This window comes from Aspergillus flavus, chromosome 1 (assembly GCF_009017415.1).
Source record: "Aspergillus flavus chromosome 1, complete sequence".
NCBI classification, from domain to species: Eukaryota; Fungi; Ascomycota; class Eurotiomycetes; order Eurotiales; family Aspergillaceae; genus Aspergillus; species Aspergillus flavus.
The window spans coordinates 868,860-894,972 of NC_092406.1; the positions used below are offsets into that span (position 1 = coordinate 868,860).

The window sequence follows — 26,113 nt, forward strand, 5'->3', positions numbered from 1 at the left end:
ACCCGCCCTAAACCTAGAGATGCCTAGGGTACACGATTTTGAACCCAGACCCGACCGGCAACTCTTCTAATTATTCCTAAGCATCATCTTTTTATTCTACTTTGGTTCCATAGTCAAAAGCATGTTCATTTCATAATAACATGTGTTGAACGTAACACGACAATCCGGTCTAGCGACGGAACAAATTCCTGTTCAAGGTGCTAGCGCACCGACGAATGCGAGGCTCCTGTTCCTTGATATACTGCTCTGTTCTTTCGATAAACCCATCAATCTGCGTAAGACTATCCATCTCAGCAAGCTCTTCATTCTCCTTCTCCTTAGCAACCTCTGGCCAATCCTCAATTTCGCGACCAACATTCAGTCGGAAATACTTAAGCCGTCTGGACTCCGGGGCGTACGCGTCGATCAGCGTGCGGAAGAGAATGTTAGCCAGCTCTGTGTTTGTGATTGCACTGCCCAGACCAGTGATGGCACCTTTTACGCTCTCGCCGAAGACTTGGTTCTTGGGGATACCGGTGCCGATGCTGAGAATGCAGTCGATGGGACGACCGGCACCGAAGACGCTCAGGACTTCGTTCCATAGCCTAGAAAGAAGGGTCAGTGAATACTCGATATAGGAGACGTATTCTTATGGCGAAGGGGAGAAGGGAGCTTGGACTCACCATCCAACAGGGTTGTTAGCACCCAGAGCAGCATCGATCAACTTGTGCTTTACCCCCTTATCGGTGGAGACCTCCATAGGCAGGAAGTAAGTAGGAGCAGCAGATGTTGCTCGAGCAGCCTCCCACGCCTTTACATTGGGAAGAAGAGACTTCTGCTGTGTGTTGACGTAAGAACGCAGGTGGACAGGTCCTTTGCTGTTGGCGGCGTCTTGACGAACGACAAGGACAAAGCTATGGCAGCTATCAGCATGGGGCCTTTCTCTGCAATAGCGTGAGAGGCTCTTACGCTTTGCACTGGCTGTGCTCATTCAGGAGAGGTGCTTCAGAGTCACCCAATCTCTCTTTTATCAACTCCTTAATAACCACTTCAATATTATCGGCACTGAATCTGGAACCCTTCCAGACAAGGCGTGTGTTCTTCCTCAGAGAAGAAACATTGAAGACTTTCTTCATGAACCGGTTGTATGCCTCGATACACTCATCAACAGTCATCTCCAGTCGGCCCAACATAATGGCGCACAGGCTACAGTCAACGCGTTTAATATAGAGTATTGCTTGTAGCTGGGATACGCGATCTTACCCTCCGGTGCTGGTACCAGCAATCATGTCAAACACTTCACAAGGCTTCCGGGGTTTGCCCTCTGCACTGAGACGCTGCATCACCTCACGCAGGATGTATAGGGAGGAGAAACCCCGAACACCTCCTCCGTCTAATACGTATCAGTATAAGATTCAGAAGATTGTTTCTGTGAAGAACGGATCTTACCCAAAGACAGAACGCGCAATGGTCTCTCGGTACCAGCATCGAAACCATTAGCGCGCATTGGGGGCACAGCCAGATCGTACTCTGTCGGCAATTTCTCATTCACCTCTTGTAGTGTATCTTGCAAGAGACTAAACTCGCCAAATTGAGGGGGCAATCGTGTGACTATATCCAGTCAGTAATATGTTCGATTTCTTCAAGCAAATATATACCTGGTTTATCGCCGATTTCTACGACCAGGTATCCCTTCTGGACAAATATCCACCAACCAGGGAAACGAGCACAGATACGAACCCCAAGGAAATTACCAGGCTAGTCATACACCATCAGCAAAGTCCTACCAGGTAAGGATATAAACATACTTGGAGCGAACGTTATAAATTATGCTCGGTATTAAAAGCCTCACTCTCATTCTAGATAGTTAGAAGATGCGAGAATGTGGAAACAGCATAGTAATATCAAGCCAAATGTTTGATGAAATACTGACCCATGTGTATTCCGACGTTGCCATTGGGTTAAAATGACTCTTCCAAATATACTCCACATTGTCTCTGATAAGTGGGTTTTTCGTATGAGCATTGCCCAGAAGAACAAGCTCAAACCAAGTCCAGGTACCAGCGTCTACGTCGCTCACATATCGCTGGTCCATAGACTTTGCAAAGAGTTGGATGGTTTTGAGGCGGTCGATAAATGAGTCCGTCAGTGCCTGCGCATATTAGCATAATATAATGAGGTTTCGACAAGTGGAGAGCTATACCGGTAGCTTGAACCAGACCTTGGCTTGGATGTACCCATCATGGGCCGTGACTTCGTAAGACTGTTCACATTTGACTGCATATTTTCCAGGTGCAACAGAAGAGAGGTGTGTTGGGAGGGGAAGTAGAGTTTCCACTTCTCCTCTTGTCCAGGTCATGACTGATGATAGATATATAGATACAGCTCGAACACAGAGAAGATACGATTAGAGTATTTCCTGGGATTATTCTTGCCCTTATATAAATACTCGATATATTGCAGACCCCACCAGCTATTCAGTTCCACATATCGTTGCCTTTATCGTTGCCTTCAACTCACAGCTTGACATGCCTGGCAGGATGGGGAAGATCTTGATGGATCACCGCGATCATCATGAAAGTCAACTAATCATATCATCCAAGTGGAGCTCGCGGTTTTCAGCTGTTTGCGAAAACATCCTCAGCTGGAATACAAATGGACACCCCTCCTTCAGTTCAGCTCCGGTAGTTCAGTCGATCGTCACTGTGGAGAACAACACATCCATATGGCACCGTCCCTTTCGCCGCTGATATGCAGGTTGCGTGTTCAGTCCTCCACTGTAGGGGACGTACGCTTGGAAAGCAGCACTGTCTTGCTGGTCCAAGTCATAGTATTGACAGTTGATCTGATGACAGACATTAGTGTACCCAATTGTTGGGATATAGAGAAGTTTCCCCGATACCACGCTACTTGGACTGACTCTATCAGATATTTCCACGGCCCCTTACCCCATGGTCTATTTTTTTTTCTCAGCTCTTTGGACTTTTAAATAAGCTTTTTTTCTTTTGAGATGTCCCTAGAATAGAATTTGAAATTATCTAGTTAGGTCAAGTAGCTATATACCTCAAGAGCCAAATCAAAGTTTTCTCAGTAGTAAATAAATGGTAAGACAGTAAGAATATACCATAATGAACCTAAGCTGCTTAGCGTTTTAGTATTACTCCTAGTTTTTCGTTAGCCATCTTATCTTTGAAAAAAAGGAAAGAAAGAAGTGGTGTATATAGAGTGATTACTTCTTTCTATAAAGTACGGCTTCCCCACTGAACCCGACCCGAACCGCAGATTTCCGGGGACGGACTCTGGATTTTGAACCCGAAGCCGACCCGCGGACCACTACATTCAGGACATATAATATGATATCTTGTCATGTAAGATCAGATTATACACTAAGCTCGCACCTGGGCTATGTGGAATATGCCGAGAGGCCCGTCTGTGGCTTGTTCAAGGATAGTAGGTGCTTGTCTGTGAGCTTTTTCTCTTAACCAGAAGATTCATCAGCGGTGCTGATCTCATCGTCCACAAGATCGACATGGGGGCCAAAAGCTGCGCTGAGTCTGCGCCAAAGGAACTTCTTCCGATATTTTCTTGTCCATCATTGCGAAGCAGGGCCGTCTGTATCAAACTTAGTGCCTCTTATATTCCGTCGCAAGGCGACCTTGACGCTACTTCTTTCGACCCAGCTGTTGCCCCGCGCTAAAATACCGCGTCCACATTATGGCGCAGGACCAGAGGACTGAACGGGTACCACGAGGGAAATATGCGCGCTTAATCTGTCAGGGATGCAGATCAAGAAAGATCAAATGCGTTCTACCGGATCTCGGGGATATGGGCCCTTTGGGCGTTCCCCAGCCACCGGAGACGTCTTGCGAACGGTGTCGCAATCTCAATCTAGAATGTATTATTGAGCGGACCACTCTCGGGCGTCCACCTGCGAAAAGCAGTCAGCGCAAACCTCCACAAACCAAACGATCGGCACGTCTTGAGAAGTCAGAAGAAAGAGAGGATGAAGTCACAGCTGCGCTCTCAGATCTCGAGATAAAGGAATATTTATTCTCAGAAGCTGCGACTGGGGAAGAGCAAATCCCCTCGCAGGGTGGCAGCAATCTTCAACCACCGCAACGACCGGGCGAAAGGGCCATTTTCCGATCTATGACCCAGGTGAATGCATTTATGTCTTCCGTTTTAGGGAAAGATGCTGCATTTGGATGCGAAATCACTCACGCCACGTCGCGTTGGAGTCAACCTCTTTCGGATCTCATCAGCGACGATATGGCCATCTTACTGGACAGTTAGTGAGTGCACTGATAAACTTGCATTCTTTTCTTTACTAAACCAGGTTCAAGTTTAGTCTGGCATCGATCTTTTCTTCCAGAAACACCAACTCTGGTGAATCTGAGAAACCGACTAACCTCAGAAGAAGTCTCGTCTACCAACCCTGCCACGAACCTTCTTTTTGCCCTTCTTTGCTTAACATCCTTCGACATTGCCGAACCTTTTGCTCAACGATATCCACATTTAAAACGGAGCCTTCAACTGGCCGTTTCGTCGTACGGACAGGAATTCATCTTTTCCCCTCCCACCCATCCTGACTCTGTTGCTGCCTGTCTCTTCCTAGCTGAATTTAGACCCACTCTCTTGGCCACCTCACAGTTTGTCGCGCACAAGGCAGTCAGCCCTGAGGTGTACGTCAATCTGGCCTATAGAATTGCAGAAAGACTCAATACTCTACCGACACGAGATGCCTCATTTTTTGATGAAGTCATGAACCCGCAGAGTCTAGAATTCGAGCGGCGCTTTAACGATTCCGTGCAGGAATTGAAGATCCTTTCTCTCGATTTTGGTCTCGATGGCTTCTTGTCAAAGACCCTACCTGCAATGCGGGGCATACTTGGACATATGCAGCCTCATATCGATGCTTATCAACATGTGTTGAAATACCGCGAGTGCTCACCAACAGTGATTTTCCATATCCAATGGAACATGTCATTTTATATCCTGCTCGAGGGACTGATCCATGCAAAACAATGCTGGAGTAACCCAGAGAGTTTGTTCCTTGTCGTGGAAGAGGTGGAAAGAAAGTGCCAGGAGCAAATCCAAATCTCTAATTCTTTACTATTGAACGCTACTGGCCAGGGAAGAATGGAAGAACTATCAGCAGCCCGTTCTCTGCTAGAGATGAAATTTCACTGGGTGTTTGCTGGAATATGTGGCCTAGGCCTACTCTATACCTCAGTACTGAGAACAAGGCTTATCGAAGGAAAAAATGACGGGGACCCGGATATCCAATCTAACGAATCCCTCCAAATCGTCGACCAAGTCGCCGGAAGCGTGAATAGCCCTCCCGATGCTCCAGGCCAGTATCTATCGGGATTTCTCAAACGATTTGGAGAAGTCTATCCGCAGCAACTCGTGCGCATGCTTGAGTCGTTCCTCGAGTGTGCCGAAGTGCAAATTGACGGCATTGCATTCAATGCCCCACTTCAACAGGTAGTCTATGGGATCGTTTTTGTGTGCAAGAACCTGGTCGAAAACAACTTCGTGCAAGTACGGGTTTTCGGACGTCTAGCTCACAATCACGAGAAGCAGCTGGCGCTGTTTCCTAAGTGTGCGAGATGTATTCGTCAGATGGCAGTCGAGCCGTGGAAATCGACAAAATCTGCTTTTGCGACTGGCTGCGTCTATGCTGCGAGTAGCAAGATTATATATGGGTTACACAATATCCTGGATCGACTGAGGACAGAGCTGGCAAAGGGGACAAAGTCTAACGAAGCATTGGACTTTTTCAATATACCTCCTGATCTTTCTTCGATCGGTGTGGATCTCGATATGCCCTTCTGGGATGCATGGAACTTATGGCCCCATGTTGGATCGTTTAGTCCTTTCGATAATTCAACGGATCTATTTGATTGGGGCCCAGGATTGAACTATGATGGTGACTTTGAGCCAATGAATATTTCTGGGATGCGATGAGGCATGGCGTGGAAGCTTCTATTACCATACAGGGTGTGTCGTGACTAGAGTTTGGTTTCTTCGTAGATGTTATTGAAGAGCATCTGTTTAAGTAGATTAAATAAAGGCTGAATGCGCTTTATAGAGTTTGTAGAACGGACCCTCTTCTCACAAAAAGACAGGAAACCGATCCAAGATTGGAATTCTATTTAGATTTCAGATACTAGTAACTGCACAAATGTTATCGTTCGCTCCCCAAAAACAAATGATGAAATTCACATAGTTAAAACCAAACTAGCCAATGTACATAATAAATCAATATAGTCTATACTACGCAACTCCCAGAAAATACGGATGTAGGTCCTCAAGCTCCCTCGACAGTCTCACACCTCGTCTCATACCTCACCATCTCGTCCTGCGCCCGTTCCTTCGCATGAGCCTTCTGCAAAGCCCGCGCACTATGAATCATAACATAAGCTGCCTTAACATCCCGGAGCAGCTCCAGCGGATTTAAATAGACAGCCCAGGCACGCAATCCCCAGCGACCACCTTGATAGCGTTTCTGGAAGCCGCTCATCAAGATCTCCCCATCATCATCGGACTCGACGGTCTGGTATACTTGAGGTCGGAGGGTGCTCTGCGAGTTTGAGATCTCGTAGGGCTTTGCGCTGTAGGCGTAGAGGACTAAGAAAGAGAGTGGCACCATTTGCACGCAGATTACCATTGTTGGGAGACCCATTATTGCGTCTATGTAGGTCATTGAGGTGGAGTGTGTTTTGAGAACATTTGTTGATGTAAGGATGAGGAAAAGGATCTTGGTTTCTGGTAAGTATTTTCTCTCTCCCTGGGGCTTCTTGGGGTAAGGTATTTACCTTCTCCAGGAGAACTAAACCGACGACCAGCTTGAATGCCATCAGCTTAAGTAGTGGCCTGTGTTTAGTCATGTATCCCTTCATGTTCATGTAGAATTGGAGGATGGCGTTGATGGCCACTGATGTCGATATCGAGGTGATTGCTTGGAGCTAGTGGGTTTATTAGCTACCATTCGAGGATGCAAATTGGTAAGATGGTACAGTACATACCCAAACATGAGCGAAATGAGGCGCTGTACTCTCGAGGCAGTAAACATGTAATGACTGGGTGACCACTTGGGAGACAGCAGTAATCCAGGTGACGACTGGATATTGAAGGACGGAGTACCAAGTCAACTAAGATCAGACGATCGGTCAGTCATGGTTTCATTTCCTTCTCTGGAACCGAAGGACTTACACTCAAGAACGCAAGACCATTCCTTTTCTTCTTCGGCTGCCACTGTCTCTTTATCTCAAGCGAAGAGAAGAACTCCACTTTACTCTTATCATTCGGAGCCATGAAATCGCAGAGTAGCATGAGGAAGGCGTATAGAGCAACACCCTGAAGCACCTCTGTGAACCCTTGTAGGTAGATATAGGAGTTTGGAAAACAGATTGAGATGAAGGATAGGATTTGGTAGGAGGGGATGAGGTTGCAAATTCGCATTACCCTATTAGCATTTCTGTTAGCATCACAGAAACCTCTTCACGTTGTCGGGGGTCTTTACTTGAGTTGTTCGTTAGGGTTGCTCATATGCATCGCATGTCGCCCCATCAGGCCGAAGATTAAAATCAATACTATCGCAGTGCAAATGCCGGATATAATCATGTTAAATTGGTAGAATGTGAGATTCCCTACGAAAGGGCCGATGTCATCTGTTAACCGGTCAGCAATTCCATTTAATTTGCAAAACATGTAACAATCACTCACATTGGTCCAAGTGGTCAGGTATAGGACAACCAAAGCTGCCAGCGGCGGCTTCTCTTGGGCTTAGGAAGGCCATATTGTATATTATCCAACGCTAAACCGACGACGTTGAGGGAACTGAATAACTTATTCAAAAGAAAATGTAATGCAAGGAACGACTGCGAAGTCACCCACCTTATATCTACGAGCACAATTCATTCTCCACTATTCAAAAGCCAAGCTCAGCCCTGACACCACACGTTGCTTAGCCCTCTGCAAAGCTGGCAACGCTAAACCGTGGTTGGTATGCAGATCGTCGTGCAATGACTCCGCCACGCGCAAATAAGCCTTCTAGAGTCAGCATATTTAATTTGCGCGAATTTGCGCGGTCGGTCTAGGGGGCAAAAGGGCTGCTGCAATTAATTGCGCGATTGATAATTTGCGCGCAATTTGAGGCTGGAATCGTTTCGCTAGACATAAGCCCCAAAACAGACTCGCTACCAATCTTCGACGTACTGGAGAGCTGAATAAGGGAAACAAAAAGCATGGCCCTTGTCAAGAGGCTCAACGTAGGAGGGATGGGGATTGTCTGATCTCTTGCCCAACGGTGTACTGCTGCAGCTTCTAGGAGTAGAAGTTAACTAATATTACCGCATCGTCGAGCATTATTTTCGATATAATGGAAGATATCGGTATCGTAACCAGGCTTTCTTTAGGATAATAAGGTGTATTCAGAATAACTAGATGGTACTACGAAAACAGCTAGAATTTTCAGATAGTTTAAGCATTTAGACTCTCACTCATCCACTACTACTGTATACTAAAATCATTGATGTAGATGATAGATTTATACTGCAAAATCGTCGCGAGATGAGATCATAAAAGGTGAGAAACCTCGCAAATCTAGCTAATTACGAAGACTAATTTGATTTCCCAGACAAATTCTCATAATGCCCCAAACGTGAGAATTCCACCACCATCTAGATCGTAAATGATAGTACAATGATGTCGTCGAGGACAGCCATCAATGAAAGATACCCGAAAAAACACAACCAGCCATAAGCAACATCGAAACTGAGAGCTACAGAGCATTATTAGTCTGGCACAGAGGTCCGTAAAGTGTCGGGCCAGTGATCTCCTCCCAACCCTCATAGCCAACGCAACGGTAGCACCAGAACACCTCATCGGGATCATACTTTTGCTTGACCGATTTCAACCAGTTGTATTGATCTCCATAGAAGTCTTCTTTCCAGTCCGGGTCATACGGATCGGCTTCATTCAAATATGTGCCCAGGCCAGGAGCAGCTGCCTTCATCGCCTGAAGTTTCTTCGATGTGCCGTAGTCCCTGATCTGTCGCACTCCTTGCATCCCGCTGTCAGAAGGTGGCACGTCGAAGTTCTCTGCAAACATATATGTCTTCCGCCACGCGGGATGGATAGCCGTATGCGGCTTCGCCTTCAGGACTTCTCCACCACCGACGAGACAGAACTCCAGCAAGGATGCCACGGCCTGAACCTTAGAGACGCTCTGAGGGAAGATTGTATGGAACATGGCGGTGAGGTTCTTTTGGTTGTTGACCAAGGACTCCTTATCGAAAAATCGCGACACCATGACAGGACTGGGATTGTTTAATGCTGGTGACTCGTGAATTCCGCTGTCGAAGTAATTCTGGAACGTATCATACTGCTCAAATGTCGAAGTTACAGAGAGTTGGGTTCCGTTGAGCGGTCGAAGGAATTCAACGACCTGTTCATTTATGAGTCTTTTGGCGTCTTCAACCTGGAAAGACGATTTGGATGAAGAGGAATTTTTTGAAAGCATCTTTATGAAATTGTGACTGTAGGCAGATTTCGTTCCAAGCACTCGATTGAGCTGTCCGTTTCCAGAGAAACCTGCATCCGAGAGGATGGGGTACTTAGAGAGAACTGCCACAGAGGCATCGATTAGAGCGGACATGTTAGTGCTCGGTGCCGTGATAGTCAACGAATGCTTCAGAATGGGACGTGTAGGGTATACTTTCAGGGTGGCCGACACTACAACGCCAAAGGTGCCACCACCACCGCCACGGAGGGCAGTGAAGAGGTCTACGTGCTCGCAAGCACTAGCAGTGACAACTTCACCCGACGCGAGCACAACCTTGAATTCGAGAACCTGATCTGCTGCCAGTCCGAAGTCATGGCTAGCGGGGCCGTGACCACCTCCTTGAAGGTAGCCTCCGACAGCACCGACAGTCTGAAGGTTGCAATTAGCAACGTAAGTATATTCAATGGAGTTGGAGATTTACCTTGGAAGAACCACCAACAGCAATGTGGTCATGTTTGGCCGCGAAGGTGTATACTTCATCCCAGATATATCCGGCTCCCACGACAATTGCGCTTCCGGTCCAGTTCAACTGGCATGAACCGTTGGACGGCTCATACCTCTCTTGAAACTGGAGCTCCGGCTTAATATGCTTCATCCAGATCGACAGACTGCCGTATCCCTGGGATCTATCATGTCGGACTTGTTAGTACCTATCCGCCAAGTCAAAATGAAAAGGATCACTTACCGTGCCCTAACATCATGACCGGTGTTCTTAAGGACTAGTCGGACATTGTTTTCCTTGGAAAATTTGATGCCAGCTGCTACGTCGGCCGGCTCGGTTGCGTTGACACTGTAGACGGATGCGCTACCTAGATCACACACTGGGCTTCCAGCTATGGAGTCATTGATCGGGGCGCAGGTGTCAATAACGGGGTATGTGAATCCAATTGGAGATGCTTCCCGGAAGAAGGCATCCCGGTAGATTTTGCTGATCCTCTGGCAGTGGGTGGAATTCTTGCCAAGGCCATCATAACACGATTTGGCGAGAGGTTCGTTGGCGATTAAATGTCCGTGAACGGTACTGTTGAGACCATTCCACTTGGAAGCTGACGGCCAGCAGTCATCGGTTGGGGTCTGTATGAATTTGACAAGTTAGTTTGGCCTCTGTTATGCACGGTTAGACCATACAAGTAGAGGTGACCTTAACATACACATCTGCATTTAGCCGAAACGCACGGCGCTCCAAGAAGGAGCAAAAGACTCGTAAAATGCATCTTGCTTGAGGACTGGATAGATACAGACTCGATCAACAGTGCTCTCACTTTCTTATATAGATTTTGATTCCAGTCCTCATACGACTCGCTCCCAAGTTCGGGTTAAAATTATGGGTCTCCAAGGACGTGGTTCTATATTTCCGCACTCGAGCACTCAGCCTCTATGGCCCAACTAATTCGAGGTCAGCCTCGTGGTCAGGAAAATTTCCGCACAAATTCCCGCGGGCCAAGAAAAGCGTCATAGGCCATACCTCAAAGAGCTCTTTGCCAATCCATAACCGAACAACACTAGCTTGCGCCATCGCGTGGAAGGTGTAGATCAAAAGACTCGCCACCCACCTGTTATTACCGTCTACAGCACCTAAGAATTACGTGATTGATAGCTGAGCGCGATTACGCGCAAATTCCATTTCTTATGAAGGTGCCTCCTAAAAAGGATAAACTATTGCGAGGAATTCGCGCATAATCCCGGTCAGCCCAATCTAGTGCTGGATTATAACATGCCTAACAACGAACGGTACTTCCCTTACAGGGTAGTTCTTGTAGGTATATCCAGGGAATCCTGGCACTTGTCGTAACATGTTTAAGAAAGCCCAGGAGGGTATGAGACCGACTCATCGTAATCAGCTAGCTACATCTAGGACGGTTACATGTTTGCACACCAAAATCATTCATTGCCGATTGGTTGGCCTCCCATGGAAACTGGTCTCTCAAGCCCAAGTGAAGTATGACATTGAACTAAATACATCAATCAACTTCACAACCGCGCAAAACGAATAAACCTAACAAGATCTGCAAGAAGCGATATTGGGAACTGCAAGAGGCTTCTGTTTCCCAATCACTCGATGTGTAGTTCTCCGAGTTTGTCACCTGTCAATATTAGCTTGCATCGTGACGAACCCGAGGGGACAAACCATGAAATGGGCAAATACAGCTTTTCCATGGGCCTGCTGTATAACCTGGAAGGCCAACAACAGGAAGGCCCATGCTGCTGATAGCATTGTAGCAGAATGTTTTCTGGAATGAGAAGAGGATGACTTGGGAGATGGTTGGTATACAGCGTGGAACGTGTGGATATGGCTATCTTTATACCCTTTATCTGATAGACACGATCCTGCTTCTCCTCCTAACTGCTATCCTCCTTTAGAGGTATATCCGCTGCGTGGAGAGTATGCTAGTAACGTATCCTTGCCTTCATTCCTTATATCCCTGTCGTGTCCGATATTGAAATTCCTTTAGGACCGAAATATGTCGGCTGGATTGGAGTACCTCGTATCCAGATGACTCTGGGATATTTTCAATTCCATGCCCATTAGTCTATACAAGTGCTCAGACTCTACCCAATACCGTAATAGCGAATATAAACCTCGTCAAGATATCAAAACTCTTCCATTGCGATCGAGCCAAACAAATATGATGATATCTAAATGTAAGTACCACTCACTGTACGTGTATTCTAGCGTTACTTCGAGCTTTGTGGTTCCTTATTTGATTTCCGACATCTATTAACTATAACAGTTCAGGTCCACTTTCCTTATTACACCAGGAGCCGGACTCTTGGCATAGGACAAGCAAATATTACTCCCAAGCGGTCCAGTCGATATAAGTACAATTTATATGGCTGTGGTCCCAATGTAACCTCATTTTATTGACAGTTCAAGTTGCCTTGACCACGAGATGGTCCCGTATGGAGTCTAGATGAGCCTAGAAGAGTATTTCGGAGGACGTTGTGCCACTTTGAGTGAATATCTAGACCCATAAGCCCTAAGCGAACTTAGTGAAATTACACCTCACTTCTTAACCTTAACATTAATACTTGGCAAACAATGCTACTGGGCGCGCTAGTAAGCACTGTGATCGTACATTGGCACCAAACAAACCATCTCTTAGTCGAAACTTGAAACATCTTTACAGCATATGTCCATTGCTCATCCGGAGGATCCCAGATGCCATGTGGGTATTCGGACTGTTGATTAGTACCATAAGACCCACTCCTAAGACTACAGGACCAGTAATCGTGCCCTCTAGGTCCTTACCTAGGTCTACTGGCATCAAGCATAAGTAAAATAACGCAATCCGGCCGGACCTGATCAGCTTGGGCTAGCTAAGGTCACATCGGCCTATGTGACATCCTGAATAGGAAAGGTCCGATTGCCTCGCTTACTAGTCAGGTCCAACTGAAAATGAGTCCTGCATAAGTATGTCTATTTAGATATTAGGGTGAGGTCAGCTGGTTTGCGAAGGTGGGGTGTAATCATAGCGCATATAAGAAGTAATTTTAGATCCTTGCTTATAGTTTGGCGATTGCTCCATTAAGGGTCTTGAGGCGATCCGGCTCGGACCGACCGGTCGAATTCCTTCCTAATTCGGCCTAGTGTTATAGGTCGGCCCAGATTTGAAGCTTGAGCCGTTGCAACGTGGGGCCATAATCAATATATATCATGGTTAGGCGTCGAGGAAATCGATTTTGTCGCCTCGAGTGCACTATAGTGCGTTGAGAAAGGGAAAATGGATGCCGATTCTGGGCCTTATCTGCGACTAGCAGAACAGAGTCAACAGTTAGAGAGAACCTATCTACCTGATGAAGTAACAGCTAACACACCTGACTCGACAGGTCTGATACACCGGTGGTTTCGCTAGAGCTGAAGGCCCCTGAAACGCTGTTCTTAGAGTCACCTTTGGCCCTTGAAGTGATCCTACGCCGAAATGATACCGACCCTCGCTCATGTATCTTCTATTGGCCTCCTGATATCGCTGCTCGGTTTGTTCTACTCCGCCACACCTCCCATGGCCTGGAAAGGGTTGAGGTAGCCGAGAGGAGGTCAGAAGCACCTGATGTACTTTATGTGGGTGACTGGCGTCAGTATCTGTTTGAACTTCAGCCTCATGAGAGTTCTCGTTATCTAGAGTTACTACATTCATATCGCCGTGTGCTCAGACCGGGTGAGAGATACGAGCTCCTCTGGCCTGGGGCCAAGACATGTATCTGGGATTGGGGAGATATTCAAGATCACTTGGATATGGAATTGAGAAGGCGAGAGTCGTGTATTTCTATTGTGGGCGGCTCTAATATCTCGTTTACTGTTGAGGAAGGGGAGCGAACCTTCCCATCTCCCGAGCCTTCGCCGCCCAGTGAGCCGTTGTCCAGAGTGTATGTTTGCACCCTCTCCACCCAAGTCCTCTTACCTTTCTTTTTTGGAGGCTGATTGTATATGAGGCGGGCATAGCCCAGGAGCTCCGGTCCTCAGTCTGAATATTGAGTGCTCTCCAACCTTCGCGAAGGATCAGTCAAAAAAGGCAACAGTGCATGTCATCTATCATTCGTCATGTAAAGGCCCGGACGACTCGACTCCAATTACCTTCCATACCGTCAACTTGCTCTCCGGTAACCTTCAGCGGCGGCGTGGTCAGAACTGGGAATACTTCGAATCCGAGGAGATGCCATACCAGATTTACGATGATCCAGATATTGAGGTTACTCCTGGCCGACATGCTGACTTTATCAGTCTTCAGCCGGGAGAACAGTGGACTCGCACGGATGGTCTGGAACTTCCTTCTGACATCGACATAGGAGAAGTCTTTAAGTACGAATTCAGCGATCGAGTCATTGACTGGTGGGACTGGGGTATGAAGGAAGATCATTTGCAGAACACAGTGAAACTACCCTGCTGGGTCAAGGATGATGTCGTTGAACCTAGGGATAATGAGGGGCGACCAGCTATCGTGGTACCAGCGAGCAATGTTGTAGAGTTCACTATAGTGTGATTAGCGGCAATATTAGTACGCGCTAGGGCATTAAATGCGACCCTGAGACAGTGAAATTACATGATCCATAACCTCCAATAAGATGTTGCGGGTGGAGCCCTCTAGGCCCTATACTGGCATCACACTAATCCCAAGGAGAAGTGGTGTTGTATTGCTATATAATCAATCTCATGTCTGCTAATTTCCCCTGTCTTTTTGTTTGTCTTCCTCCTAGAATATACCGAGAAGGGACGCTGTAACCATGAGTTCCGCCGTTTCGAACTGGCTCCGCATGTGAGTTACACTTCATGTTTATCGAACTAGAATCTAATTGTTCCAGCCTGCTACTCATCCTTTCCATCTTCTCCTTCCTGCCACAACTACGTCGCCTCCATCAAAATGGGGACTCGACTGGTGTTTCCCTCACCTACTTGCTTTGCAATGTGATAAGCGCAACCGAACAGCTTACCATCTCCTTCTCTTATATTTTCATAGCACAGAGCTCTGACTTTTTCATACACAACCCGCCTAATGTTGGGGATTGGCTGAATTTGCTCCAGTTGGCCGTAACCTGGGGTTTATCGTCTACACTGTAAGGACACATCAAGACACGAAATGATAGATACTAATCCGCTAAGGTTCTTCTTCGCTATATCCTACTCCCCAGCTTGCGTCCGCCGCAAAGCCTTCATCGTAGGAATATACATCGCATTCCTATCTCTTTCTCTCCTTGCCGCCATTCTTTGTGTCCTAGCAGATCCCTGCGGAGCGAACTGTGGAAGCCAACGCTGGGATTATGGAATATTTCTAGGTTCACACTTGATCTTCGTCAATCCCGTCGTGACTCTACTCGCTATCGCAGCATTACCTGCCCAACTTCGAGAACTTAAGTGGCACGGACATGCAGCGTTAAGCCTTACCGGATTAGCGAGCCAAGCCGTGATATTCGCGGTGCTGAGTTTGAGCTGGGTTTTTCGTGTGCGGCTTTATTATAATCTGTCAGATTTCTTTAGGACATGGGGCTCTTTCACTAGCTGGTACCAGCTTGTTGGCTGGGCGGCCGTTGATCATTTGGTTTTTGCGGTGGTGCAGGGAATCTTATTCTTGATTGTGTTAAAAAGGAAGAGGACGGTGACAGCAGAAGGGGAGAATGAACCCTTATTGAGTCATTAAGTAGCATATTTGCTGTGTCTCAAATTATACTGTACCATGGTGGGTACTGTTTGATGTCGTGGTTGTCATCGCTTGACAGCTGCGGCACATCATTTATTCCATCTAAGTAGTCTCTCAACTGTCAGGAATATCACTTAGGACGAGGCGTGGTCGGGAATAGCCGGGGCTGCGGTAGCCCCCAGTACCCAATAAATATAATATACTGACCAGCCTAGTGTCTGTGATTGTATCCTTCCGTTTTCCTTCTTTACTCCTGTCAAAGTATTCTGAAAGATGGCTTCACTGTCGTTAGATGATATGCCAGTAGAGCTGATTGAGGTCATTGTTAATTTTCTTGATTTTCAAAACCTGTGCTCTTCGTTTAACTGCACACAACATTGCAGAGAAATCATCGAGTAGCAAATTTCGTAAATATTTGAAAGCGAAGAAACTGCGCATCACAAGAGCCCCATAGGAGATTTTGCTCGCTTCACCCAACCAGGCCACGTTGGTTGCCTACTCCAACAGCTTATTCTACAGTACAATGCGATGCCAAACTCCGAAGATTTCGATGGGAGCTTTGATGCGGTTAAGTTACTAGTGCAAGGGATGGAGAACCTGCGCAACAATACTTCCCATGGCTGCTTGGTATCCCTGTCTCTTTCCCTTCATGGACTAGAGGATACAGATCCAGATGACCGCTATGAGGCCGAGGCAAAACTAGTTGAAATTACTATGCTGGCACTCAGCAGCAGCAAACTGCCGGTGCAGATGCTGGATATTTTCACCGATTCTTGCTCTCACCTTACCTCGAGTCTCTGTGCCTTGGTGTGCGGTGAAATTATGGCAACTATGAAAAAAGTGAATTTGTCATCCTCATTCAGGGGATGCCAAAGATTATCTTTACGCTTGTCACACTGCTTTTGGGATATTGACGAGGAATTTTACTCTCCACTATCATTTGAATAAGCTAGAGAATATACTATATTTATCTGTGATTTCCTGAACATGTTCCCTGTGCTAGAGGAGCTTTACTTGGTCTGGGAATATCAATATCTCGCCCCCAGCAATGCTCTGGATGAACAAGAACATTTCTTCGATAGAATTGCAGATTCTTGTGAATTCCCATTTCTCAAGAAGTGCACTCTCCAAAATATTCGTACTTCTGAGCCGGCCTTGCTTCTATTTCTCCACAAGGTTCAATTGATAAGTCTCTGGATGAAGAAGGTGTTTATAACCAATGGTCAATTTGAGTCCATTTTCAATTACCTATCTACTTCAATGCCGAATTTGGAATACTCGCATCTCTATCAGTTGTTCCATGAACTAGGCACGGTCTATTTCAACGCATCTATCGAACGCCGAATTTCGGGAACAAGAGACGCAAGAAACCGGGGACCTATTTCCATTACATGTATAGGAGCTGATGCAAGGAGACTGGTGAAAACCACTGATCTGTGTCGTATGACCAGGAGCTGATGTATGGCATCCTTTTCTCTATAAATAGCGCCCACATCTTTGGTTTACGGGTTATCAATGACGTACATGACACTCAAAGCAATTCCATCTAACTATGTTACGCCTCAATGGAGGAACGGGTTTTTTGTTTCTTTCTCATTCGATAAAAACGCACGTCCATTCATAGTGCTCGAAGGAGGCTACGTACCAGCGGTGGATTGATCCAACTCATGTTGTGGAATGAATCGATTTGGGGAAATGCCTACACGTTCACTTAGGTTATCTATATACTCATTTAAGTATTCGGAATCTCTCTATTACTGGTGTCTTATGTTTATTCGCGTTCCACACTAACAAGTACTCATCCCCGGGAAATGCTCCACTTCACCAAATGACTGTCTCCACACGCCGTCTGCCGCAAATATCTCTGATTGGCAATTGCAATTTCTATTTGAGAAAGAGTTCTACGAGAACCATATTGACAACTTAGGCCTACCATATTCAAACCCCAACCAGAAACAAGTAGTTAGCGCGAACCCCCCTTCGTCACCGAAAACGCCCCCTTCACATCCTGGTAAAACTCCTCGTCGACCAGAACCCTCCACCCAGTCATGGCCATCGCTTTACCAGCCAGAACAGCCCTCCCATGTGCCTCATCACCCGCAGCAGCAGCAGTAAAATCTCGTGTATGATTCTTAGCACCATTACTAACCGGAATGCCGACAACAGCGTGCAGAGCCGGCATAATTTGCGACACATTCCCCTGATCGGTAGACCCAGCCATCAAGTCATCATGAGTCGCCAGAACCGTTACTCCCTGATCTTCCATGCACTCCGCGAAACCCTTACAGAGCGGTGGATTCACGACAAGATCACCGTAGATTTGATCTTCCTCGAGTTCAATTTTGCATCCAGTGGCGAGGGCTCCCGCTTCCAGACACTGGCGTACCCGAGCACCGAGCTGTCGTGTTCTTTCCATTGTACGGCTGCGAATGGTGTATCTTGTGCGGGTGAGTTCGGGTATGGCATTGGTGATGCTAGGTGCTTGGAGAATGGCCCCGTGTACTCTTTCGTCGGGGCGGAGTTGCTGTCGTAACATGGAGATGTTGTTGTAGGCGGCTACCACGGCATCGAGGGCATTGATACCTTCCCAGGGACTGACCGCAGCATGGGCACTAACGCCGTGATACACAGCGGTGATGTCATAACAAGAGATTGATGCTTGGCCTGCAATACCTAATATATTGTGTGGGGTGAGTTCTTCGTCCGAGATAGGGTGCCTTCATGGGTCAGCTTATCCCAGAAATGAGGGGTAGTCGCGATATCATACATCATCAGAGATACATCGGCCTTTTCGTAAGCTCCCGCCCGAATGAGGTCGATTTTACCTCCACCTTCTTCTTCGGCGGGTGTTCCCAGTAACTGTGCCTGTCCTGGAAGATTGAACTTCTGAATCGCGAAAGCCAGGGCCAAAAACGCGGTGACACTCGCGGTCGCGATGAGGTTGTGGCCGCATGCATGTCCGATTCCAGGCAAGGCATCGTATTCGGCGTTGAAATTGACACAGCGCCCGGCAGGATCACCGACGCGCGATTCAAATGCCGTCTTCAAGCCGTACGCATGGCGATCAGTTGGGATACCTTGGGATTCAAGGAATTTACATAGAACATCATGGGCTTGATACTCTTTGTAGGCCAACTCTGGGTTTCCGTGGATCTAGAATTATTGTCAGAATTTGCCAAACCGGATGTCGGCATCATGTGACGGAAAATATTACCTTAAGATTCAACTCCCGCAAAGAAGGCTGCAACCCCGCGATATATTCATCGATCGCCTTCTGGACTACTTGCTTAGTTATCGCCGTCATTCTTTTTTTTCTTATTGCCAAGTTTTGTTGTGAACTTAGTTTTCCTTCCAGATTTAGGAAGAAGAAAACTTCCCACAAGCTAATTTGTATTACGCTGGGTGGGCTCCGATCGGATGCAACATTACTCGGATAGATCCCCTGCTCATGACTTAGGGCTCGGATAGCCCCCTGACTGCATCCTGGATGATAAACCACTCAACGGATGAACTCGAAACCGGTGATGTTCGGTTATCCACCTGTGGCTCACTAATTTATGGCAATCTGGCCAACCCCGCACGCTTAGACTTGCTTATTTTCTCTCGTTGTTGTGGGTCCTGGACTGGGGTGTCCGAGCCAATCTCAGGAGCTGAAGGGCTTAGATATACTTCGCACGCGCAAAAGTCTATGATTGGCTGGCAGGGCATCTCCAAAGCAAGAAGTAACTACAGCGGGGTTTACGCTGGGGTATAAATAACGCTGTTCAGTCGATTGTTAAACATGTAGATTGATCAACTTTCCTCATTATAACAGAAGTAACCATGACCATCCCCGATTGGCAACAGAAAGCTGCGGCTAAGCAAGCCGAAGCTGCTGCGAAAATTCCCAAAGAATGGCGAGTATCAGCAAGTATCCTAGAGAACCTCGACAATGAGCAAGAAGTCTTGACCATCCCTCAACGGTGCGGTATCCTCTCTCCTAAAGAGCTGGAGATCACAGAAACCGTTGATGCTACTACTCTACGAGACAAGCTTGCTGCCCGAGAGCTCACAGCAGTTGAGGTCACGACTGCATTTTGCAAGCGCGCCGCCATAGCGCAACAAATTACTTCCTGCTTGACGGAGACCATGTTTCCACAAGCACTGGCACGGGCTAAAGAGCTGGACGAGTACCTTCAGACAACTGGAAAACCGATGGGTCCACTGCACGGCGTGCCAATCAGTCTGAAAGAAACATTCAATGTCCAAGGCGTGCACTCCTCCCTCGGTCTGGTCTCGTTCCTTGACCGACCCGAGGCCTCCCACAACTCCGCATTAGTGGAGATCCTCTTAGCAGCGGGCGCTGTTCTATACGTCAAGACCAACGTACCCCAAACGATGATGACAGCCGATTCCGAGAACAATGTATTCGGCCGTGTTCTGAACCCACACCGCCGCAACATAACTGCAGGCGGGAGCAGTGGCGGAGAGGGAGCGCTCATAGCCTTGCGTGGATCTCTCCTAGGTATTGGGACCGATATCGCCGGCTCCATCCGCATTCCGGCGTTGTGCTGTGGTACGTTTGGCTTCAAGCCTAGTGTCGGTCGCGTGCCGTACGCGGGCCAGGCGAGTGCGGCCCGTCCGGGCATGGCGGGCATCGCGCCAGTGGCGGGGCCATTGTGTTATTCCGCTCGTGACGCAGAGCTTCTCCTGCGCGTGGTTATGGAGGCGCCTGTTGATGACCTCGACGACAATGTTCTTGGCTTCCCCTGGATAGAACCGGCTCCCCTAGCTGCCCCGACCCTGACTATCGGAGTTCTTCCTGAGGACCCACAGGTTCCCTTGCATCCGAATATGCAGCGCACCTTGAAAACAGCAGTTGAAAGGCTCGCAGCGGCTGGCCATCGTATCGTGGACCTCTCGGGTCAGATCCAATGTATCAAAGAAGCGTCTGATATATCGTTCCGATTCTTCCGCATTGATCCGGACCAAACACAGGTGAAGTACGTCTCGAGCAGTGGAGAACCGTTCATCAAATCCCTGCGTTACACGTACAATCTGAAGGGTGACGACCCAGAACCAACATTGCGTGATCTGTTCGATCTGAATGTGGAACGGGCTAAAGTGGCGGCGATTATGCGCCGTTTATACGTCGAGAATAAACTCGACGTGATCATTGGGCCCGGAAACCAGAGCTGTGCTGGGCCCCATGATACCTATGGAATTCCGGTGTACACAGTCCTGGCAAACTTAGTTGATGTAAGTGTTTGTCATTTCCTGTCAGTGGAGTTGGAGCTAAGCGTATAAAAATAGTATCCAGCCTGTGTGATTCCTTTCGGAAAAGCTAACGAAGTTGCTGATGTGGAATACGTGCGAGATGTTGCGTATATCCCTCCATGTAAGAATTTCAATTGCAGTTATGAGCCACTTAGGAATCCTATATTGACCATTATAGACTGCCCGAAAGAGGTCGAGAACGCCCCCTGCCACGTGCAGCTCATTGGTCGGCGACTGAAGGATGAAAGGTTGATGCAGCATGCCAAGATCGTCGAGAGCGTGCTTGCAAGCAAATCGACATGAGGTTGGAACGCAAGAGGTGGCATTGATCAAGGGCATAGCAGATAGTAGCAGATAACAATCAAATTCCTTTCACTAGCATGTGTAGTCGGTGTACCAACGACGTAGTCCTCTCAACCTTCGGCGTGGCCCAGATTGCCTTGAGCCGGTTGCGTAGTCGCATAGCTTGTCCGTGCTGTCTGTGAGCTAGTGAAGAGATCTTGCTCTCGGCAATGTATTGTTCGTTGGCTGTGGTTGCAATGGATCCCAGTACTGCTACGGGCCACAGCGAAAAGCCGAGGAGATACTGGTTGACGTTCAAGGAGTCCAAAATAGAGAAGCCGGCCGGGGATAAGTGAGAAATCTGCTCTGTAGCCTCGGCAGTGGATAATACTGGATCAACCTTGAGTAACAATATTCGCATGGTTAGCAGGTACAAATTCATGGTGAGGCTGCCGTCATTCAAATGTCGGTCGTAGTGCAAGAGATTGGTTAACAGGTGAGAATAGGTCTGAATCTCGGTATTATTCAAAGGACGTATACTACGAGCCAGTCGTGTAACGTCCGCAATAAGAAGGAAAAACGGATAGGATGCGTCTAGGATAGGTTGTAGCGTTGGAGGGGGAAGCTCGCTGAAATATCGCGCAAGGTCCATGGTAGGGTTCACACGCTGCAATGTATCGAGTGATGGCTCAAATAGCATCATAAGTGTGCTGTGGTACAAGAATGACTCCACACAAACACGTTCGAAGATATCAACTTGCTTGAGCCCCGACGAGCTTCGTCGAGACAGTATCACTCCGGCAGCGGTCGCATGTAATCCAATGTTGGGTGTTGCGCCAGGGCGAAGATTCTAAACATCAATCAGCTTCATTGTAGAGCAGTGAATCGACTTTATTACCTCCATAACACAAAGAAGGATTGTCGAAGCCAAGATGGCATCTTCATTAGCAGCATCGACGGCATGTGCCATGCGACTTCGTAGGCCATGCAGCGAGAAAAGGTAACTTTCCAAGGCCAACGTTTCGTCTTCTCGATATACAGCGGCAATTCCAATCATGATTGCCATCAATGGAGGAAACTCCAGTGCCAGGTGAAGCATATATGTTTGATCGTTGTACTCTGTAGCACAGTTCTGCCGAACCATACCTGGCAGCACCACAGTGGCAAAATGGGTATACATGTCAATATGTTCCTCTGGTCGGAACGTCGGGTAACGGATGTCGATACCCGGAATGCCATTTATCATATTGTACGGCCTTGTGACTCGTCTCCTACGATCAAGAGGTTGACTGTTTGGCGAGGGCCAAGTGCATTTGAGGCCTTTCCTCGCACAGCCTCCGCATTGAGGTCGGTTTTCATCGCATTTCTTTCGGCGACTGCGGCCTGCTTGCTATAAGCCTTCTTCCTCTTTTTCGGTTGTTCAGTGTGTTATTTAACCTACATTCTAGACAGCCTGTCCGGGTGCGTAGTTTCGCTTTGGTCGTGTAGCTCAGCTGCATAGTGAAAGAGTGTGGAAACCGAACTTGGTTGAAGCGGGGGTGGAGTCTGGTTTATATTTATTGGGGAGTTATAGGGATTTAATCCTTTTCTGGTCTAACTTGGCCTTCATATCGCGGCGGTTGTCGATAAGGTTGCTTATATAAAAACCTCGGCTAACTAGTTACTCCACTTGTACCTCTCAGAGTCTTGACACGGCCAAGATGCATGGAGAAATAGCAAATGACAATCGTTTCACCATAGTAATGCTCGATTATTCCGTCATAAGTGCCGTACTCGCTAATGTTAACTCTGACACTCTGATTACCAGGCAAATATTATACCACGCTGCACAACCCGAGTCTCGGGTATGTCCATCTGAATATGCCAAGACCAGTGGCGGACGACAATGAAGAGAAAGAAACGATTCTCTGTTACAAAATAAACAGCCCTTTCTACAGAAAGTAATATAAAGCGGCCATTGATAAAGGAATCGTGGATGCTTCCGTAGCAACTTTGAATTTGCCCAACAAGTTTAGTCTCGTCCGATGATCTTTCCCGTAATCTTTGATGAAAATGAAGGAGCTTGGCATACATCAGTCTCCATAATCCAGTACTTTCTTGTCGTTCTGACGGACAAGATTCGGTCAGTCAAGTTTGATTGAACAAATGGCAGCTACAATCTGCGAGAGATGGTGTTGTAATGGTTATAAAAGCCACCAAGAACTGCCCTGGAGCGAAACGTTTTAGAGCACCTTCTGTCGATATCTAACACACCAGACGCCGATCAAGATGTCCCAGTCATCGAAATTTCGAGTGCTGGATTTAGAGAGAGGAACTGCAAGCGAGGTTCGCTACGAGAACAAACGAGAAGTGCCAGCTGATCAGCCCCAGAGTGAACAGTTACCCTGTCAACATTCGAAGGGTCGACGTTCGCAGAACCAGAAATCGCAAGATCAACTATCAAGGAGTCAAGGTAAAAAGAGTCGAAAGTCGCCTCGCAAAGAGGCAGAGGGCCAACCTCCGCGACGTCGGCAGCCGCCACCTCAGTCGTCGCTGGAGGGATTGTTCCACAGTGAACCCTGGAAACAGGACCCCAAAACGGACAAATATTGCAAGGCATTCAGGAAGTATGTCGAGGATAAAAGGAGTGGGAAAGGGGAAGAACAGCCTTCTACAAATGAGGCTTCTCAGTATGAATCTACCAAGGCTCCACAAATAGTACCGCAAACGTCGAAAAAGACGAATAAAAGAGGGTATTATGAGGAAGGATCTCGAAAAGAGCTTGACAAGCGCGTAAAAGGGAAGCGCCGCGCGGTTTAGTGTCTCATTTCGCCATAGCCCGCCGTATAGGCGGCTCTGGTGTCTATGTGACAGGGAAAGAAATTGATACTTTCATGCCTGTAATAGCTTAACTATACAAATAATGGCCATGGGCCGTGGGATAATGAGGAAAATCTTGATCGAATTATGTTTGAAGGTTGTAGCACCGCCCCCTGACAAAGTCAAAGTATAAGATATTAAGGTTTCTTGGATATCCAATTTATAAGAGACCATTCTCCTCTAATCGGGTGCAGTTAACACGAGTTCTTGGCATTATCGCCTATATAGACTTCTGGAGAGAAGCTTTGACAGGATTTGGGCTCTCGAATATTTCCGACAGCTCCTCTAAAGTGTGCCCTTTGGTCTCCACGGAGACGAAGTAGCTGACAGTCGCTTCAAACAGATCCCACACAATAAAAACAATGTATGTATACCAACCAATATTCTTGAGCGCGATAGGAAAGCAAAATTGGTTGAGTAAAGTGAAACCGTGCGCAATGGAGAAAGTGAGGCCGACACCCTTGCCGCGGGTTTCATATGAGAGCGCCTCCACTGGATATAGTGCTTGCAGAGGTGTCATCCCGAAGTTGTAACAGAAACCAAAAATAAAAATGAATGCAATTCCGGCAGAGGCGGCAGGGGTAGCCTGGGTACTGTCGAATATACCAGAGCCGATGGTGATACAGGCGAAGCAAATCGAGCATGCCACGGCGGTCCAGATAATGGTTGGCCGTCGGCCCATCCTCTCAATTTGACTCGCCCCGAGGTAAGATGCGACTGTGGAAACCACAGTGTAGCCGAGGTTCACATTCAAGACTTGATTAGAGTCGGTAATGCCGGTGGTGAGAAGCATCGCAGGGAGATAGTACGTGACAACGGCATTTCCCGAGCATTGACCCCAGATACCGGTTATTAAAGCGTTGATAAAACGCCATCTGCCTGCTTTGGTTTTGTAAAAGTCGCGGAAATCCCACCAACGTTTGTCAGAGCCGGAAAGAGATATGAACTCTCTATATTCTTGCAACTGTAGTTGCACAAGTGGGTGGGACGGATTTCCTTCCCCGTGGTATTTCGCCAGGAATTCCAGCGCTTGCTCCTCCTGTCCATGGGAATAAAGCCACCGCGGAGATTCAGGGAAGAATAACACAGATAACAACACTATTGCAGGGCAAATCATCTGGCACCATAATGGGATTTGCCAAGATTTATTCCCTGGATATCCAGCTGACCCTCTGGTTACCCCTGCAGCAATGAGCGATCCAACAGCATAGGTGCAGTTATAAAACGCCATGATGATTCCACGATATGCTGGCGGACACACCTCAGCACACCAGATAGAGCTGGTTGATCGTACTATATTCACTCCAAATCCTAGAAAGAAACGACCCGCCACGAATTGAGGAACTCCATGAGATAGTGCGGAGAGGAAGGTACAGGCCACAACGATCAAGGACCCGATAAAAGTGCCCCATCGTCTGCCACGAAAATCGCAAGCTGGCCCACTGAATGGCAGCGAGCAAATGCCACCTACCGTATACATGGCGGATATATACCCGATTTTAGCACCGTTCTTCTCCACCCCGAACTGGTCTCTGAACGATTCCAGAGCAGGGAGTGAGCCAAAAATAGAGCCATCATAACCTATAAAGACTTAGCATATCTTGCTCTCACAATGCTTAATCGGAAGTCACAAACCGTTCATGGTCGAGCACAGAAAAGCGATCACGCAGAAGATGTATAATTTTCTTAGATTCGGAGACCATGGTGACGGCTTTTCCGCTTGAAGAGCCTCAATCAGGGCCTGGCGACTGGGAGTCTGTTTGGTATTGCTTGTGGTCGTCTCGATGGCGAGCTTCTGGTCAATCATTTCTTCATCATTCAGATGCGAAGTCGCCATGGTGAAGATTCGTAATAGTAGCTAACGGCGTTTCTCCGACAGCATTGAGACATTACCTCATGAAACAGGAGCTAGAATCTCCTATTTATTGAGGGTGGAGGCATCGAAGGATGCTGAATGCGAGGCGCTAGGATGCCACTATAGCCGTGGGCCCACGTCCACGTTTCTCTACCGAAGCTTAAACCCTAAGGCGATTTA

At 47.5% G+C, this 26,113-nt stretch overlaps 13 protein-coding genes across 13 annotated transcripts; 7 read left to right on the forward strand and 6 right to left on the reverse strand.

Annotated features, from left to right (window-relative positions):
- Window positions 1-169: 169 nt before the first annotated feature.
- On the reverse strand, window positions 170-2,585 carry F9C07_2239639 (acyl transferase/acyl hydrolase/lysophospholipase; the record flags this gene model as incomplete). Its single annotated transcript, XM_041288910.2, has 8 exons — window positions 2,183-2,585; window positions 1,913-2,131; window positions 1,638-1,737; window positions 1,429-1,590; window positions 1,243-1,372; window positions 949-1,185; window positions 663-893; window positions 170-584 (listed from the first exon to the last, which is right to left on the reverse strand). Exons 1-8 carry the CDS (start codon window positions 2,336-2,338, stop codon window positions 170-172), a joined length of 1,650 nt encoding a protein of 549 aa, XP_041141539.1. The 5' UTR covers window positions 2,339-2,585.
- A 38-nt stretch (window positions 2,586-2,623) lies between these two features.
- Window positions 2,624-6,091, forward strand: F9C07_2278780 (uncharacterized protein). The gene is made up of 3 exons (XM_041288922.2): window positions 2,624-3,429; window positions 3,503-4,271; window positions 4,323-6,091. Exons 2-3 carry the CDS (start codon window positions 3,694-3,696, stop codon window positions 5,947-5,949), a joined length of 2,205 nt encoding a protein of 734 aa, XP_041141538.1. The 5' UTR covers window positions 2,624-3,429; window positions 3,503-3,693; the 3' UTR covers window positions 5,950-6,091.
- A 201-nt stretch (window positions 6,092-6,292) lies between these two features.
- On the reverse strand, window positions 6,293-7,446 carry F9C07_2060352 (organic solute transporter Ostalpha-domain-containing protein; the record flags this gene model as incomplete). The annotated part of the gene is made up of 4 exons (XM_041288909.2): window positions 6,293-6,742; window positions 6,801-6,950; window positions 7,011-7,136; window positions 7,198-7,446. The coding sequence occupies 4 exons, from the start codon at window positions 7,444-7,446 to the stop codon at window positions 6,293-6,295; spliced, it is 975 nt and encodes a 324-aa protein (XP_041141537.2).
- Window positions 7,447-8,531: 1,085 nt separating this feature from the next.
- On the reverse strand, window positions 8,532-11,238 carry F9C07_2278781 (uncharacterized protein). Its single transcript, XM_071510326.1, has 4 exons — window positions 10,702-11,238; window positions 10,236-10,624; window positions 9,972-10,176; window positions 8,532-9,919 (listed from the first exon to the last, which is right to left on the reverse strand). The coding sequence occupies exons 1-4, from the start codon at window positions 10,762-10,764 to the stop codon at window positions 8,768-8,770; spliced, it is 1,809 nt and encodes a 602-aa protein (XP_071365499.1). The 5' UTR covers window positions 10,765-11,238; the 3' UTR covers window positions 8,532-8,767.
- A 1,352-nt stretch (window positions 11,239-12,590) lies between these two features.
- F9C07_331 (uncharacterized protein) lies at window positions 12,591-13,970 on the forward strand (the record flags this gene model as incomplete). The annotated part of the gene is made up of 4 exons (XM_041288921.2): window positions 12,591-12,608; window positions 12,679-12,717; window positions 13,255-13,322; window positions 13,379-13,970. The coding sequence occupies 4 exons, from the start codon at window positions 12,591-12,593 to the stop codon at window positions 13,968-13,970; spliced, it is 717 nt and encodes a 238-aa protein (XP_041141535.2).
- A 232-nt stretch (window positions 13,971-14,202) lies between these two features.
- On the forward strand, window positions 14,203-16,107 carry F9C07_2249024 (uncharacterized protein; the record flags this gene model as incomplete). Its single annotated transcript, XM_071510055.1, has 5 exons — window positions 14,203-14,523; window positions 14,627-14,672; window positions 14,744-14,806; window positions 14,833-15,100; window positions 15,147-16,107. 5 exons carry the CDS (start codon window positions 14,203-14,205, stop codon window positions 15,679-15,681), a joined length of 1,233 nt encoding a protein of 410 aa, XP_071365500.1. The 3' UTR covers window positions 15,682-16,107.
- A 102-nt stretch (window positions 16,108-16,209) lies between these two features.
- On the forward strand, window positions 16,210-16,629 carry F9C07_2101279 (uncharacterized protein; the record flags this gene model as incomplete). The annotated part of the gene is made up of 1 exon (XM_071508925.1): window positions 16,210-16,629. One exon carries the CDS (start codon window positions 16,210-16,212, stop codon window positions 16,627-16,629), a length of 420 nt encoding a protein of 139 aa, XP_071365501.1.
- Window positions 16,630-16,657: 28 nt separating this feature from the next.
- F9C07_2134918 (uncharacterized protein) lies at window positions 16,658-17,370 on the forward strand. The gene has a single exon (XM_071509134.1). It carries the CDS (start codon window positions 16,669-16,671, stop codon window positions 17,137-17,139), a length of 471 nt encoding a protein of 156 aa, XP_071365502.1. The 5' UTR covers window positions 16,658-16,668; the 3' UTR covers window positions 17,140-17,370.
- A 274-nt stretch (window positions 17,371-17,644) lies between these two features.
- Window positions 17,645-18,985, reverse strand: F9C07_332 (uncharacterized protein; the record flags this gene model as incomplete). Its single annotated transcript, XM_041288907.1, has 3 exons — window positions 17,645-18,398; window positions 18,449-18,834; window positions 18,896-18,985. 3 exons carry the CDS (start codon window positions 18,983-18,985, stop codon window positions 17,645-17,647), a joined length of 1,230 nt encoding a protein of 409 aa, XP_041141534.1.
- Window positions 18,986-19,311: 326 nt separating this feature from the next.
- F9C07_1014798 (amidase signature domain-containing protein) lies at window positions 19,312-21,269 on the forward strand. The gene is made up of 3 exons (XM_041288920.2): window positions 19,312-20,919; window positions 20,974-21,058; window positions 21,116-21,269. Exons 1-3 carry the CDS (start codon window positions 19,504-19,506, stop codon window positions 21,238-21,240), a joined length of 1,626 nt encoding a protein of 541 aa, XP_041141533.1. The 5' UTR covers window positions 19,312-19,503; the 3' UTR covers window positions 21,241-21,269.
- A 29-nt stretch (window positions 21,270-21,298) lies between these two features.
- F9C07_334 (uncharacterized protein) lies at window positions 21,299-22,465 on the reverse strand (the record flags this gene model as incomplete). Its single annotated transcript, XM_041288906.1, has 2 exons — window positions 21,299-22,069; window positions 22,118-22,465. 2 exons carry the CDS (start codon window positions 22,463-22,465, stop codon window positions 21,299-21,301), a joined length of 1,119 nt encoding a protein of 372 aa, XP_041141532.1.
- Window positions 22,466-23,487: 1,022 nt separating this feature from the next.
- Window positions 23,488-24,018, forward strand: F9C07_335 (uncharacterized protein; the record flags this gene model as incomplete). Its single annotated transcript, XM_071511093.1, has 2 exons — window positions 23,488-23,590; window positions 23,672-24,018. 2 exons carry the CDS (start codon window positions 23,488-23,490, stop codon window positions 24,016-24,018), a joined length of 450 nt encoding a protein of 149 aa, XP_071365503.1.
- A 280-nt stretch (window positions 24,019-24,298) lies between these two features.
- F9C07_2227219 (putative transporter) lies at window positions 24,299-25,915 on the reverse strand (the record flags this gene model as incomplete). Its single annotated transcript, XM_041288905.1, has 2 exons — window positions 24,299-25,659; window positions 25,714-25,915. 2 exons carry the CDS (start codon window positions 25,913-25,915, stop codon window positions 24,299-24,301), a joined length of 1,563 nt encoding a protein of 520 aa, XP_041141530.1.
- Window positions 25,916-26,113: the final 198 nt, after the last annotated feature.